Below are 14,758 nucleotides of genomic sequence, written 5' to 3'. Positions count from 1 at the left end.
TCGAAAAGCGCTATTGGTAGGTGAGTGAGTAGGCGCGCAGACGATTCTTGCCAGGCAGACGAGTCCTGATGGGCTAACTGGTCGGGCGTATCTTCTCCGTACTGACTGTGGCCGTGGAATACCATCCGTGGCCGGAGAGAAGAGAAGTTCGTGTATCTGCTGATGTTCGCACGTGTTGTTGTTGCCGTGAATGGTTTAATGCATGTGAAAGGGAAGTCATTCTGGCCCCCATTGAGGTGAAAGTGTAGATCCCTGTACCTTAGCTTTGCGACTCGGCTTCGTCGATGCCAGACCACAAAGCACACCCTCCATTGTCCACCCTTGTACTGAACATTGATGACCACAAGCTGCGACCGCACAATCCCTTCGACCGACTCCCAAGTATGGGCTCCTCGATCAATCTTGCCGACATTGAACGAATCTCACTCCTGTCCCACGAGCACGCCCAATTCCACCGCGTGACCGTCACCGACCTCCTCAAACGTCAGACCGTCAAATTCCCCGGCGCACAACCCATTTCCTTCGCGCGACGACACCTACAAGAGCTGCAAAGGAAAGACTACTTCTTGGTGGAGAAGACGGACGGTGTGCGATGCCTGCTGTTCAGCCATGAAATACACGACGAGGAGACCGGAGCAACGAAAGAAGTGCACATGCTCATTGATCGCAAAAACGACTATTACATGATCGAGCCGGGATACCTCCACCTACCTCGTGCCGTATTCGACAAGAATGGTCGACCGGCTCAACCACCTTACGACGTCCAAAGCTATCATATTCTCACGCTTTTGGACGGCGAGCTCGTCCGCCAGCGATTCCCCGACGGCCACGAACAGCTGACATACCTCATGTTCGATTGTCTCGCACTGGACGGCGAGAACATTACACTCAAGGACTATGGCTCGCGTATCGGTCGCATCGACAGGTTCATCTACGAACCCTGGCGCGCATTCGCCAAAGACTGGCCTCAGGAGACCCGCGTTCAACCGTTCCAGATCGCCTGGAAGAAACCCCACATGCCGTATGCCACGCCGGACATGTTCTCCAACATCATTCCAAACTTACCTCACGGCAATGACGGCCTCATATTCACCTGCAAAGAAACACCCTACGTCTCCGGGACGGACGTGCACATCCTCAAATGGAAACCACCTCACGAGAACACGGTCGACTTCCGCTTGCAGCTCGGCGCATTTCCCACTGAGATCGACGAAGACGGAACACAATACGAAGACTTCGACCAGAAGCCACATATTGATCTCCTCGTCTACCACGGCAACGACAAGCCCTCTTACCGCACTTTCGCTCCCCTCCACCTGACCGACACCGAATGGGCCGCGATGAAGTCCATGCAACAGCAGCTGGACTGGCGAATCATAGAATGCTATCGCGAAGCGGATACGGGACGTTGGCGACCGAAAATCGAGAACGACGGCACACCACGCTTCCGCGATGATAAAGAGCACGCGAATCACGTTAGTGTTGTGGACAGTGTCATTGAAAGTATCGAGGACGCTGTGACCGAGCACGATCTGATCGGCGCGTTTCCGAAAGTCAAGGCGGCGTGGAAGGAGAGGGAGAAGTTAAGTGCGGACAGGAGGAGAGCTGCGGAGCAAGAACAGCGGAAGAGGCACGAGGCGGCGAAGCAGGCACAGCAGCAGCAGACTCAACCGAAGGCGAGTGCCGAGGAAGATGATGGGATGCCGGGATACGATTGATACTGCAGCCGCTCACGGGCGTGCGGCGTGCGGCGTTTCAGGATCACAGGACGATATTATGATACCCCTAGCGAATTGGAATAGCAACCTTGGAGCATCATCTCCATTTGTGAAGCTTTCGTTTCCGATCTTCTTACGGAAGGTGTACACTGCGCCTACTCTTTCTTCTGCTCACTCGCTGCCTCGTCTGCAGCCTTGAGCTCCTCTGGTGTGAATCCCTTCCCCAAGAATGGGCTCTTCTTGGTCGTAACCAGATTCCTCACATCCTTCGGATCCTCAAACTTGATCTGGCCCGTTGTAATCGTCTCATCGTCCAACTTACTCAGCGCCTGCAGCTCCCTCCTCATGTAAACCACAACCAACGCCAGATCCTCCAAATCGACCCCCTCCTCCGCCTTGAACACATTCCTCCACACCGCCGCCGCCATCACCGCGTCACCTTTAATCAACCCCTCGTCATATCCCAGTTGCACACCTCTCCACTGCAGATACAAATCCTTCAACGCCTTATTCCGTGCTCCCCGCGACGTCATCCCATGCCACACCGCCATGCGATCCTCCGCCGCGTAGAAGAAGTGATCCAGCAGATTCTGATGCCAATCTTTGACGTACTCCGCTGGGAAACACCGCAGTCGTACCGTGAGCAGCCACATGTGCAGGTAGATGACTTGCGCCCAGGATGTAAATGTAACCTCCAGACCCAGTCCACCTGCTGACTTGGGTTCAAACCACCAACCTGTTCCAGACCCGAGATGGTCACCTGCGGCGTTCATGGGAGGCAAGGCGGGAGGGTTCTCGAGCGCGGAGGGCACGGTGTAGGAGCACTGTCGGGCGCATTCGGCGTAGAGGTCGGCGGTCGCGCCGTAGGCGATGTAGGGTTCTGTTGTACTACGGAGGAGAGGCGAGGAGCGCATTTTGGAGGCGAGGTTGGCGATGGGTGGTGGTGCTGCTGTTGCTGAGGGAGTACGCAGTCTGGACGCTGGAGGGGCGGGAGCGTTCAATGCATCGGTGAGGGGATTGTCCTTTGCCGCGCAACGGATTCGTGTTGTGGTGAATGTTCGCTGAAGGTGCTGCTTGGGAGCGGATTGGAAGGACAGGTTGGAGCGAGATTGCTGGCGGGCTGTTCTTAGACAGGAGCTGCATATTGACTTGGTAGACATTGTGACGGATCCAAGAAGAGATCGGGCAGTCGAGGTCTTGTCGAAACGATGTCTGCGAGTGTGGTGGTTGGTAGCCGATAAAGACAAATCTCACGGTGCAGTCGATGGACTTTCAATGGACTTTCTTCAATGACCTCAAGACAAGCTCGACGCAAGAAAGAGCGATGACTAAGCCGGGCACTCACGGCCCGGCACTCAACATCTTCTTCCTCACTCTACACCACGACTTTCCTGCGATACACTTCACGCTGTTCGCGCACGTACCTCGTCGACAATCAATACCTTACTTGATGGGCGGGATCCACGGCCATTATTGCCTGGCCTCCCAGATGAATCCACAATCCGACCGAGATGCACTCCTCGCTCGGTCAGCAGCTCCACCAGGAAGACTACTGGCGATAACCACAATCGATCGCCCATCGATCATGTCGCTCGCCTCTTCCAAGCGATATTGCTAGATGCGGCTGCTGTTACATCGCTTGGCGGCACGAATGATAGGCAAAGCCAAGTGGATCAAGACTCACCGATAGCACTCGTGCATGTACCTACAATGTCTTATCTCGAGACTGATATGCTCGGCAGACCAGTGCTCGGTAGCAACAGTCGTTCCGGACAGTATGTACCACGGGCTCGCCTAAGGAGGATTTTTCACCTGGCCGCCCGCGTCTTGGAGAGCATACAAATATGAACGTCCCAGCGGTCCTTCAGCAAGGTAGGTCAATCATTTCCATTCGCTGTCATTCAAGGATGTCTCTCAAAGTTTCTGCCTCCGCGATATGGCTCCTGGCTTCCTTGGTAAGCGGAAATGTTGCGCCTCGTTCTGCCACCATCTCGTTCCAGGACAACATCATCGCTGAGGCTGGTGGCATGCATAACATCCACATCCAATACAATGTACCCTTGAGCGGAGAGCTCGCCATCCACTACGGAGACTGCGGAGCCGTCACGGCCGATGACTGCGATCATGCGCTGGGATCTACACACGTTGGGAGCCATCCATTGGCGGCTAGACACATCTCACATCCAGCGCAGCGACCGGCAAGATTCGTATGGCTACCTTCACTTGAAACCACGAGTGGTGGCTGCTTGCACGCATTTTCTGGGAACACTTTGGTCGGCAGGTCTTCGCCCGTGACCATCTCAAGTAGAAAGCAGAAACGATGGACTGCGGTGAGATTTGCAGACTCTTGCTAAGCATTGCTTGCCAACTGACTGGTGTTATAGGCTGCCGATGTCATGGACGCCGAGGGCCCTTGGTTCGATGGCGTTGAATACCTGCAAGAAAAGGAACCAACCGAAGTCTTTGTCGCCGCTACCAAGTCCAGGACAATCGGCATTCTTGGGGGAGGCATGGGCGGACTGATGACCGCGCATATCTTGGACAGCGTTGGTTTCCACAACTATACCATACTGGAGGCCAGCACTCGCATCGGTGGAAGGGTACATACCTCGTACTTGAACAACACTCGAAGCGATGAGTATCAGTACCAAGAGATGGGTCCCATGCGATTTCCAGTCTCCATCACCTACGATGATCCTGCGGAGACCCTCGAGATTCAAGACCATCGCCTGGTCTTCCAGCTCGCCGACTCTTTGAACGACCAAAACAATCATGATCCTGCCTACAAAGTCAACTTCATCCCATGGATACAGTCCTCTTCCAATAACCCGAGGGCGTCACCCGCTACGAACGCTTCCTACTCGAACGCAACGGAGATCGCTCTGGCGTCCACGGCATATGAAGACTGGCTCGACCTTGATCGCGAGAAGTTTCGGTCCATTGCGAGCAATGTTTTCCGCGCACACAAATGGGCTGTTGACAACGGCTACTTTCACTTTTCCGAAGCCGGCTACCTCAACTATGCTCTTGGGATCGACGCCAACATCACAGATCAAGTGGATGATATCTCGGACTCGTCCCCATCGTGGTCATACGATTCTGTATACTTCTCCGCCACAGAGTGGCGCACTATCGATCAGGGTCTCTCCCGTCTCCCGGCTGCCTTTGGTCCTCAAGTGCTCAACCGGACAATACTCAACGCCACAGTCGATTCTCTCGACTGGGATCCGACCGCGAAGAAGATGACAATTCACTACCGCAACACCACCGCGAAATCCATTCCATTCCCTGCTTTATCTGACCTCACCGTGGACAACACCATCGTCGCCATTCCATTTCCAAAGCTACGTCTCGCCCGCCTGCCACCGTTCACTTCACTTCTCTCCCGCGCCATCGATCGACTTGGCTACGAACCGAGCTGCAAAGTCGCCCTCCACTACAGCTCTCGTTTCTGGGAACACTTGCCCGAGCCGATCATCGGCGGCTGCGGCTCAACTGACATACCCGCTATTGGATCTGTCTGCTACCCCAGCTACGCCATCAACTCCACCGGTCCAGGAGTCCTCCTTGGATCGTACATCTCTGGCGACCTCGCTCGTTCCGTCGGGACCTTGACTGCAGACGAGCATGCCGCGTATGTCCAGCGTGCGATGGTGAAGATCCATGGCCCTGCTGCGGAAGAGGAATACACGGGTATCTACGACCGCATCTGCTGGGAGCAGGTCGAATTTCAAGGTGGCGCCTGGGCTTCGCCAAAGGTGGGCCAACAAGACCTGTACCTACCAAGCTATTTCCGCACGGAGATGGGTACGGTAGTGATCGGCGAGCATACTAGCTATACGCATGCCTGGATCTTCAGTGCGTTGGAGTCTGCTGTGCGTGGGACGACGCAATTGATGCTGGACTTGGGCTTGGTCGATGAGGCGAAGGCGATTACGGAGAAGTGGATGGCAAGGTGGATGAGTATGTGAGAGGGGCTTGTTGGTCAGAGGCTTGAGATTGGAGGCATGAGGTCTGAGTCTGCCTCATTGATAAAGGTGCGTCGATGGAAACAGATCATGATGAGACATTTCTGGCACCCGGAAGTTCTCTTACGGCATTCCCATCGAGCAATCCGAGCAGCTGCGACGCTCTGCTCTTAATATTGTTGTCGTAGTCGTGCTGGCAACTCAGGTGTGGATTTCTAAGGTTTCGATCCGATCTGCCGTCAACGAGAGAATGATGCCTCAGGCAAGAACAAACGAAAACACCAGGCTCAGGAAGCTGGTACGACCTCCGAATGAGCTTCACAGAACATCTTCTTTCGCGTGCTCACCGATGGCCGTCCTGACTACCCGTACATGCTGTTCATGCAGGGACGACGGTTTCAAACTCAGTTTCTCGCTCGTGATGCCGCCTCGGACTAATGTAAGTAGGATCCCGCTTCCTGTCGGACCTCGGAGTGACTGCCGTTAAGACATTTCGATGCAGCACTTATAACGCTTCGTGCTGCCCTCTCCAGCTCAGTCCGTTTGAGATGGACATATCACGCCATGGCGACTACCACGACGACATTGACAGAGACTGCTTCACCTGAGCAAACGACCGCAGATCACCGGGTAACAGAACAAGTTTCTCCTTCACCCTTCAGCACTCTAGAAGTCGATGCCACACAGCAAAATGAGCCCGAATATCCTACTGGCACGAAGCTATGGCTGCAAATTCTCGCGCTGTGTACGGTCCTCATCCTCGGTGGACTGGATGCCAACATTGTCGCTACAGCGGTACCAAGCATCACAGATCATTTCCACACGGTGGCGGACGTAGGACGGTATTCGTCTGCGTTTCGGCTATGCAGCTGTGCTTTCCAATTCGCATTCGCAAAGATGTACACACTGTTTCCGAGTAAGAGGGTTTTCCTCGGCAGCAATGTGATCGCCTTGATCGGTTCCCTGCTGTGTGCGACTGCCGCATCGTCCCGCATGTTCGTGGCTGGCAGAGCTGTGACGGGTGTCGGTTTCGCTGGACTTCTCTCTGGCGTCTTTGCAGTCCTGAACGAAGTCCTACCACGACAGAAAAGACCCGTGTTTGCGGGGTCTTTGGCGTGCGTGGAGTCAGTGGCCATCATTGCAGCGCCGATAGTCGGCGGAGCTTTGACACAGTCTTTGGGATGGCGATGGTGCTTCTGGCGAGTCGTTCCGGCAGCTGGTCCGAGTGAAAATACTGACAATGGTAGGATAAATCTGCCAATCGGTGCTGTGTCTTTGACTTCGATCTTCTTCTTGTTTTCGGACTCGCCAGCAGCGCCGAGAGGCCACCTCAGCCTTAGACAGAAGCTCCAAGAGTTGGATCTCATCAGCAACTGCGTGTTCATCCCGTCACTCACGGCTCTCTTTCTGGCTCTGTCTTGGGCAGGAACCAAGTATTCATGGTCAGATGTCAAGGTCATTGTCCTCTTCGTTGTGTTTGCCGTACTCATGGCTGCCTTCTTGTTCAACCAGCACCGGCGTGGTGATGCGGCTGTGCTCCCATTCCGCATCCTCAAGAACCGAAGTGTGGTGGCCGGCTTTTATACGACGTTCACGAACTCGACGACAAATGTCCTGGAGTACCATCTGCCGACTTACTACCAGGTTGTTCGCTCGAAGGTGGGAGTTCACTGACTCCGTTGCCAAAACACAGGCTGATCATACTCCTCATAGACTCCGAGCGAGAGCGGCTACTTGATGGTGCCCATTCTCCTTGGAATGATGCTTGGCTTGTTCATACATGGAGTCGGCACTTCGACGTTCGGCTACTACAAGCCCTTCATGATCTTGGGCTCAATCTTTATGCCCATTGGCGCCGGTCTGATTGTCGACGTACGACCTTCACACGGAATTGGCGCAGATCAACCCGTTCTCTGGTCTCGTGGGTTTCGCCGGAGGTATCGGCTTTCAAGGCTCGCAGGCAGCAGTCCAAACCACTCTCAATCCCGCAGATGTCAACCTCGGAACCGGAGTAATTCTTTTCGGACAGAGTATTGGGCCGGCGGTCTTCATTGCCGTCGCTCATGTCATTCTCACCAATCAGCTGTTGTCGAACTTGCAAGACGTCGTGCCCGACCTGTCGCCTGCTTTTCTTGAGAACAATGGACTCGGTAACCTGAAGTCTGGGATCCCGGAGCAGCGGTGGAATGATGTCTTCCATGCAATCAACGAAAGTTTGACTTCGACCTGGTTCCTGACCGTGGCCCTTGGTGGAGCCACACTTGTGGGCGCTCTTCTCGTACAACATCGCTCGGTCAAGCAGAAGCGGACATCGGCGAACTCGATTAGAACGCAAAGGAGACGCCTTTTCTGCGCCCCGTAAAGCAATAACTGCTGAGACGATAGTTTCGGATCAGTCTCACGACGATCGAACGATGTCAGCTTTGAGCGTTCAGCGCAGCAGCGCATTGTCATAGCACTTTGAATGACCGCTCGGAGTGCGAGCACAGTGCCTTCTATATATAAAGTCAGAACTTTCGTCACACCCCAGTCAGAATTGGAGTTGTTGTCAAGTGGAGCTGCGGGATATGCAGTTGCTTTTTCTCTGTTCACAGGCGCCACATGCACGAAATCCTTTGACAACCCAATCAGATCTCGACGGGCTATCTGGATTCAGCCTCACATCTGCCACCGCCAACACCCTGCAGATTGAGGACCCCATGGCGCTCCGACGTAGCTGCGGCGCAGCGGCGACGACATTGATGTTATATGAGAGCTGAAGATCTGCATCAGGTCGAGGTCGCTACCACCAGAGACCTCCGCAGCATGGCAGAACATCAGAATAGCACAGTCATCGTCGAGTCCGGAGGCAGGGCTGTCAACCGCCGACTACAATCAGCGCATTCCACCCAGGACACCAACAGTTTTACGTGTATCGTATGTGGCTTGGTCTGCCCGAGACGAGACACTCTCTCGCGCCATACAAATACACAGCACAAGGAAGACGGCAAACTCATCAAGTGCTTGGTCTGCCTTAAGCATGTAAGGCAAAGGTCCCTGCCATTCCACCGCGCCAGTGCAGCTTGCCGAGCGGCGGCACAAAGCGAACTTCTTCAAGTCGGCACAGCTGGAACGAGGTACCCGCACCGCACCGACGGGAGGCCAGTCCAGCGCCCTCCCATCACCGATGCCGCTCTGCTCAGCGTGTGGCTCTTTGCAAAGCTGAATGGTCCAGAGCTGGATAGGTGTGCCGAAGCCCACGACGTCTGAGGTTCTGGAGTTGAAAGGCAAGGTGTACCGCGCAGTCATGGATAGCTTGTCGGCGGGAGATGCATACCACAACCCCTTCCTTGCCGACGCCATCGCCATTCTGCTGGCCGCCACCACTATGACTGAAGGATTCAATGCCGCTCAGATGCATACCCAAGCATTTGTCAGACTCACGGAAATTCAGATCGATGCTGCGCCGGGAAGTCCGACCACGTTCTCCGCTGCACCTCTTTTCAATCCGTTTAAGCAAGTCCTGCGTCGAGCGGTTACGGCCCGAGAAGTGACACTTTGTCAGCGGATCTTGAAGGACACCATCAACCTGCTGCGCTTATCTGCGATCGAGGTCATATACGCGTCGACAATGTATACTGGCGCAGCTACCTCGATGCCACCTGTTTGGACGAAGGTGTTGCTTCACAGCCAGGACGAGTGGTTCGAGCGTTACAGATCACAGCTCAGCGCCATTACTGAGCTGGCTTTGTCTGTCTCTGATGACATACCGTACGATTGCCGAGACAAGCAGCAGGAGCCGCCTTTCTACGTGGGACCACCCAAGTTATAACCGGCGTGATCTGACATCCGACCAGCAGATGGGTAGAAGTCAGCCGCAACAGGACAGTGTTGCGACGATGAAAATATCTGCTGTCATGGATTAATCAAAATGCAGCGGTTCTCGTTCTCGCTTGAGCAGGATATACGAGACTGCCACCGCAGTGCGAAGCGGCCACAGAGAGAGCCGCGAAATCTGGAGCCTGGGGCCAAACGTGGGGTCCATCCTCCTCTATAACTTATGCTATAGGGCAGTCCGTACACTCCGGAACGAGCATGAACCCTATACGGCGTGGAGGATCGTTTGGACATCCTTGGCTGTGCGAGCCAGCCAATCGCAGAGGCGAAATCCTTGACGATAAACTTTTGGAAGTTCCATACCAGGTTAGACCGCTATCTTCACGGCTCGTATGACGCCAACGGCTTCCACAACTTTCTTTGAAACCGAGTCCTCGGCATCCAGGACCTGACGTGCCCTGGTGTAGAGCTTCGGAGGCCAAAACACATACATACATGGTGGCATGCCTCCAGTCGTATTAATTCAGCAAGCATCTCACACTCCTTTCACTCAACATGGCTATCGACCGACGACCGCAAGATTCTATGAAGTCCACCTGGCGTGGCGATGAGAAGCAATGGGGATTCTCACACAAGTTCCTCATCTGGCTCGACGCCTTCCATACTGTTCCAGGCCAGGAGCCTCCTATCCACGCGAAGACCGACAAGATGCCGGTATTATCCGAATGGTCATGCCACGTCTGGATCTTATTACACGCCATCTGGCCGATGCTCCTTCAGCAGGCCTACATCTCGTGGACCGGCTACGATTTCCACCCTTTTGCCGTGTACTTCTTGTACACCATGGCCATGCAGATCAACTCCATTCACGAAGTCAAGATTCTCCGCCGACTCGGATACAAGTATGGCTACCTCGACGGCGACAAGCACGCCCGGGATGAGGTCCCAGATGTTGGTGTCAACAAGGTGTTCGCATCACTGCAATTGACCACCTCGATTCGGCCAATGATGACCATGCTCTTTGCCTACCGACGCCGCGGAGGCATGCAACTCAGCTGGTGGCTTCCGGTCGAGTTGGCGCTCTACTCAGTCGTTCTCGATGGATTCTTCTACGCGTATCATCGAGCTTGCCACGAATTGGACTACCTCTGGCAATATCACCGCACTCACCACTTGACCAAGCACCCCAACCCGATGCTATCATCCTACGCCGATCACGAGCAAGAGTTTTTGGAGATCGCCCTCATCCCGTTTCTCACCTGGGCCGTGTTGAAGTACGCCTTCCAACTGCCGATGGGCTTCCACGACTGGTGGATTTGCCACGAATATGTCATCTTCTCGGAGGCTTTTGGCCACAGCGGATTGAGGATCTACTCCACCACGACGAGTGCTGCGTCGCCGTTCTTGAAGGCATTCGGTTGTGAGCTGGCGGTTGAGGACCATGATCTTCATCACCGGAGAGGCTGGAAGAAGAGCTCGAACTATGGCAAGCAGACTCGACTGTGGGATGTGCTTTTTGGCACGACGGGACAGCGGATTGAGATTACACCTGAGACGATCGATCACAGTGCGACATTCAACATGCCGCTGTTATGAGGAGGCTGCATATATGATAGAGATAGTACTATATACCCACTCATCGTTTCTATAAATGCAAATCGTTTGGAACAAAGCCCGTTCATCAGCTCCCGGTCCTCTCGATAACTCCGGTCATTGTGTAGTTTTAGCACTTACGGCTTTAGTAATGTGGATATACCTAGTAAGCTAGCGATAGTAATGACACCGGCTCCCAAATGTAGTTCATTCTGGCTAAATGAACTAGATTTTATATAGTTATTCAAACATATACATTACTCCTAGAGACGACGACAATAAGTCTCGAGCAAGTCGTAAATCCTTTTTAGTCGGTATATAATCGTATTCATGTAGGGTAAATAAAGTACATTTATCTAACTTCTATATAAAAAGCTCACTGTCGCTATTAGAGGGGTTTTTCGTCTAGGATTAGTCGGGTCTTCTAGTAATGCATAGCCGGCTTACATAATCCACTTTATTTGCCCTTCATAAACGAGATTTAAGGGCAAATAAAAAGCAATTCGCCGAAATTAACGAGTTTTTATAAGACGGCAAGGTTATCGAAATGCTTTTTGTTAGCTTTTAGAAGCTGTTTATTCGGGGCAAATGAACGAGATTTTACATGGAACAAAGAGCAATTCGCCCAAACTGCCGACTTTTTACAATATAGCGAGGTTATCGAAATGCTTTTCATTCGCGCTAGGAAGCTGTTCATTCGGGACAAATGAACGAGATTTTACATCGAACAAAGAGCAATTCGCCCTAACTATCGATTTTTGGTCTATATAGCTAGGGAGAAGACTCTAACCTCTACTACTTATAAAATCTCTTTTATTTAAGGTGAATAAACATAATTATAAGGCTGTTTGCGCGAGATTCCTATAGTTTACGACAGATCCTACTTTATTTACGTATATTGCCTTAGGAAGGTATAAAGTTTTGTTCTAGGCAGGTACGCCCGTCTAGCTTGTCCAAATAGGGCGGCGTCTAGACGCGCTAAGCCGTGTTTAGATGCCCTAGACAGTTGCACATTCCCCTAGCTCCGCACCTTCCTAACTTATCTACAACGTCTATGCAGCGTCTCTTTGTACGTAATGTAGTTTATGTGCCCTAAATAAAGCCCTTCTACTATCGAATAAAAAGGATATTTAAAGACCTCGCCGTCATAATGTCGAAAATTGATTACACGATAGTAGAGGCGTTCTGCTATAAGACGACTTCTAAAAGTAGTTCATTTAGGGCAAATGAAAAGCTATACTATGCGACTGAAAGACATTTCGCCTTAGTTGTAGATGCTCCTACTACCCCTCTATAGCCGGACATATGTTTAAGGGCAGGTATATCCGTTTCATTGCCTACTAAATCTCGTTCATTTAGGGCAAATGAAAGAGATTACTAAGCGAATAAACTAGATATCGCCGTCGATAATGTTTAAGACTACAAAACCTCTAGGACAGCGACGACAGGTATATCTATTTTATTGCCTACTTAATCTCTTTCATTTGGGGCAAATGAACGACATTACTAAGCGAATGAAAGAGATTTTGTAGCTGCCGACTCTATAGCCGGATCTATGTTCGAGGGCAGGAATAGTAGGTATATCCGTTTTATTGCCTACTTAATCTCTTTCATTTGGGGCAAATGAACGACATTACTAAGCGAATGAAAGAGATTTTGTAGCTGCCGACTCTATAGCCGGATCTATGTTCCAGGGCAGGAATAGTAGGTATATCCGTTTTATTGCCTACTTAATCTCTTTCATTTAGGGCAAATAAACGACATTACTAAGCGAATAAAAGAGATTTTGTAGCTGCCGACTCTATAGCCGGATCTATGTTCGAGGGCAGGAATAGTAGGTATATCTGTTTCATTGCCTACTTAATCTCTTTTATTTGGGGCAAATGAAAGACATTACTAAGCGAATGAAAGAGATTTTGTAGCTGCCGACTCTATAGCCGGATATATGTTCGAGGGCAGCAATAGTAGGTAAATCTGTTTTATTACCTGCTAAATCTCGTTCATTTAGGGCAAATGAAAAACATTACTAAGCGAATGAAAGAGATATCCTTACCGTCGTCGCTATTTGCAATATATACAGGCGACGACGAGGTCGCAGTAAATCCGTTTCATTCGGTAGCTAATAGAGTTTATTTGCCCTAAATGAACGAGATATTAACACGAGTAAAGTACATTTCTATCGCTGTCGCCCTCTAGACACACATCTACTTATAGACCAAGATCTCTTTCATTCGGTAGCTAATGTAGTTCATTTGCCCTAAATGAACGAGATATTAACACGAGTGAACTGCATTTCCGTCTTTTTGTCGCCGACTAACTTTGCACGAAGCTTTAAACCAAAGACGTCGTTATAACCGGCATCGCTCCGCAAGCAGGGGATTCTCTTTCATTCGCTCCGAATGAAAAGTGTCCTGCGGCCTGCGGTTATTAAAGTTGCATTAACGTTGTTGCAGTAATTGCACATTCGGCGACGGTAAGGTCCCCCTGCGAGCGCCACCGCCCTACAAGCAAGGGATTGTCTTTCATTTACCCTTGTTGAAAACAAGCTGAATTCCGGAAGCAGCAGGCTAACTAAGCGAACTCTGTTACAACTTCAGCTATCCGACAATCCTTTAATCGACCGTCTCTTTCTTCCTCTCCTTCCTGTCTTTTACTGCAGCGAGCATCTACTCTGCCTCTTGTATCGCTTCTTCTATCTTAATCCGGGACTAGGAGGAAGCATACGTGTTCCCCGACGGCGCCGACGATTGCTGCGAAAAGTATGGTACGCTAAATCCTGAAAGATCGACGTCGTTTCACAATTACGCACTCCATCGAAGACTACATTGTGGCCCCCTGAGGTCTCAAAATGCTTTCCGGCGACCTTTGCGCATGACAGCCATGCCACAATACGACATCGCGACCACCACGATGCTCGAGTCACGCGTTAAAAGATTCCTAGGGCATAAATAAGCAGTCTTCAGAAACTTCCTTACTTGCCAAGCTCTCCAACCACGGCAGTGTCTCATGCCGATCTATGTGGACATTACCACTCCCCGCCACGCTACTACCTCAAAGTCCTGGTTCTACCGCGTTCTGGCCACACCTCAACTAGAGCCTCATCTCGCGGAATCCGGGCGGAACAGCAGTACCGAATAACGTGGGACCCACTGCGTGCCGGCCGCCAAGCACACAGTCCTAACACGGTAACGTCATCACCTTGGGCAGAAAGCGTGAGACAACATGAACACGCCTCTATCGGAGCACTCGCAATTCATGGCCTGTTCTCGTAAAGATCCGTCTTCCCAGACCTGAGCCCCTGGAGAAGTGGAGTTTCAAAGCCTGGACGATATTCCTATTACCCGGCAGCGCCCGCTAAGACTTCTCGCAGTCCTCGATCTCACGTCGACAGCGCGGTGATGAAAGGCATGGCAGCTGTACGCCTACTAGACTGGTTTTCCCCTCGGCGACGGCGGATAAGAAGCGCGCGTGCATCTTATTCTCCAAAGTGCCCAAACAGACAGGGGCAACGACGCAATCCTCTGAACCAACTTTTTGCACCTATTTATATGCTAATGTGCCGTGAGCAAGAGTCATCGGCAAGCTAGGAGTTCACAAAGAGCGGACAGGTGAGGTAGGACTTCACAAACACGTAGCCTTCCTCCTGAACATTAATAGTGCAGC

General features: G+C 51.8%; 6 protein-coding genes across 6 annotated transcripts; 5 read left to right on the top strand and 1 right to left on the bottom strand.

The window, feature by feature from the left end:
- Window positions 1-383: 383 nt before the first annotated feature.
- On the top strand, window positions 384-1,718 carry MYCGRDRAFT_70544 (uncharacterized protein; the record flags this gene model as incomplete). The annotated part of the gene is made up of 1 exon (XM_003854114.1): window positions 384-1,718. One exon carries the CDS (start codon window positions 384-386, stop codon window positions 1,716-1,718), a length of 1,335 nt encoding a protein of 444 aa, XP_003854162.1.
- Window positions 1,719-1,873: 155 nt separating this feature from the next.
- Window positions 1,874-2,632, bottom strand: MYCGRDRAFT_39108 (uncharacterized protein; the record flags this gene model as incomplete). Its single annotated transcript, XM_003854079.1, has 1 exon — window positions 1,874-2,632. One exon carries the CDS (start codon window positions 2,630-2,632, stop codon window positions 1,874-1,876), a length of 759 nt encoding a protein of 252 aa, XP_003854127.1.
- Window positions 2,633-3,625: 993 nt separating this feature from the next.
- MYCGRDRAFT_39735 (uncharacterized protein) lies at window positions 3,626-5,689 on the top strand (the record flags this gene model as incomplete). The annotated part of the gene is made up of 2 exons (XM_003854115.1): window positions 3,626-4,048; window positions 4,103-5,689. 2 exons carry the CDS (start codon window positions 3,626-3,628, stop codon window positions 5,687-5,689), a joined length of 2,010 nt encoding a protein of 669 aa, XP_003854163.1.
- A 561-nt stretch (window positions 5,690-6,250) lies between these two features.
- Window positions 6,251-8,048, top strand: MYCGRDRAFT_92187 (putative major facilitator superfamily transporter; the record flags this gene model as incomplete). Its single annotated transcript, XM_003854116.1, has 3 exons — window positions 6,251-7,345; window positions 7,400-7,558; window positions 7,647-8,048. The coding sequence occupies 3 exons, from the start codon at window positions 6,251-6,253 to the stop codon at window positions 8,046-8,048; spliced, it is 1,656 nt and encodes a 551-aa protein (XP_003854164.1).
- Window positions 8,049-8,491: 443 nt separating this feature from the next.
- On the top strand, window positions 8,492-9,497 carry MYCGRDRAFT_92186 (uncharacterized protein; the record flags this gene model as incomplete). The annotated part of the gene is made up of 2 exons (XM_003854117.1): window positions 8,492-8,602; window positions 8,901-9,497. 2 exons carry the CDS (start codon window positions 8,492-8,494, stop codon window positions 9,495-9,497), a joined length of 708 nt encoding a protein of 235 aa, XP_003854165.1.
- A 543-nt stretch (window positions 9,498-10,040) lies between these two features.
- MYCGRDRAFT_70541 (uncharacterized protein) lies at window positions 10,041-11,098 on the top strand (the record flags this gene model as incomplete). The annotated part of the gene is made up of 1 exon (XM_003854118.1): window positions 10,041-11,098. One exon carries the CDS (start codon window positions 10,058-10,060, stop codon window positions 11,096-11,098), a length of 1,041 nt encoding a protein of 346 aa, XP_003854166.1.
- Between the last annotated feature and the right edge of the window lie 3,660 nt (window positions 11,099-14,758).

This window comes from Zymoseptoria tritici, chromosome 3, assembly GCF_000219625.1.
Source record: "Zymoseptoria tritici IPO323 chromosome 3, whole genome shotgun sequence".
Taxonomy (NCBI): Eukaryota; Fungi; Ascomycota; class Dothideomycetes; order Mycosphaerellales; family Mycosphaerellaceae; genus Zymoseptoria; species Zymoseptoria tritici.
This window is presented reverse-complemented; position numbering and strand designations above follow the sequence as displayed.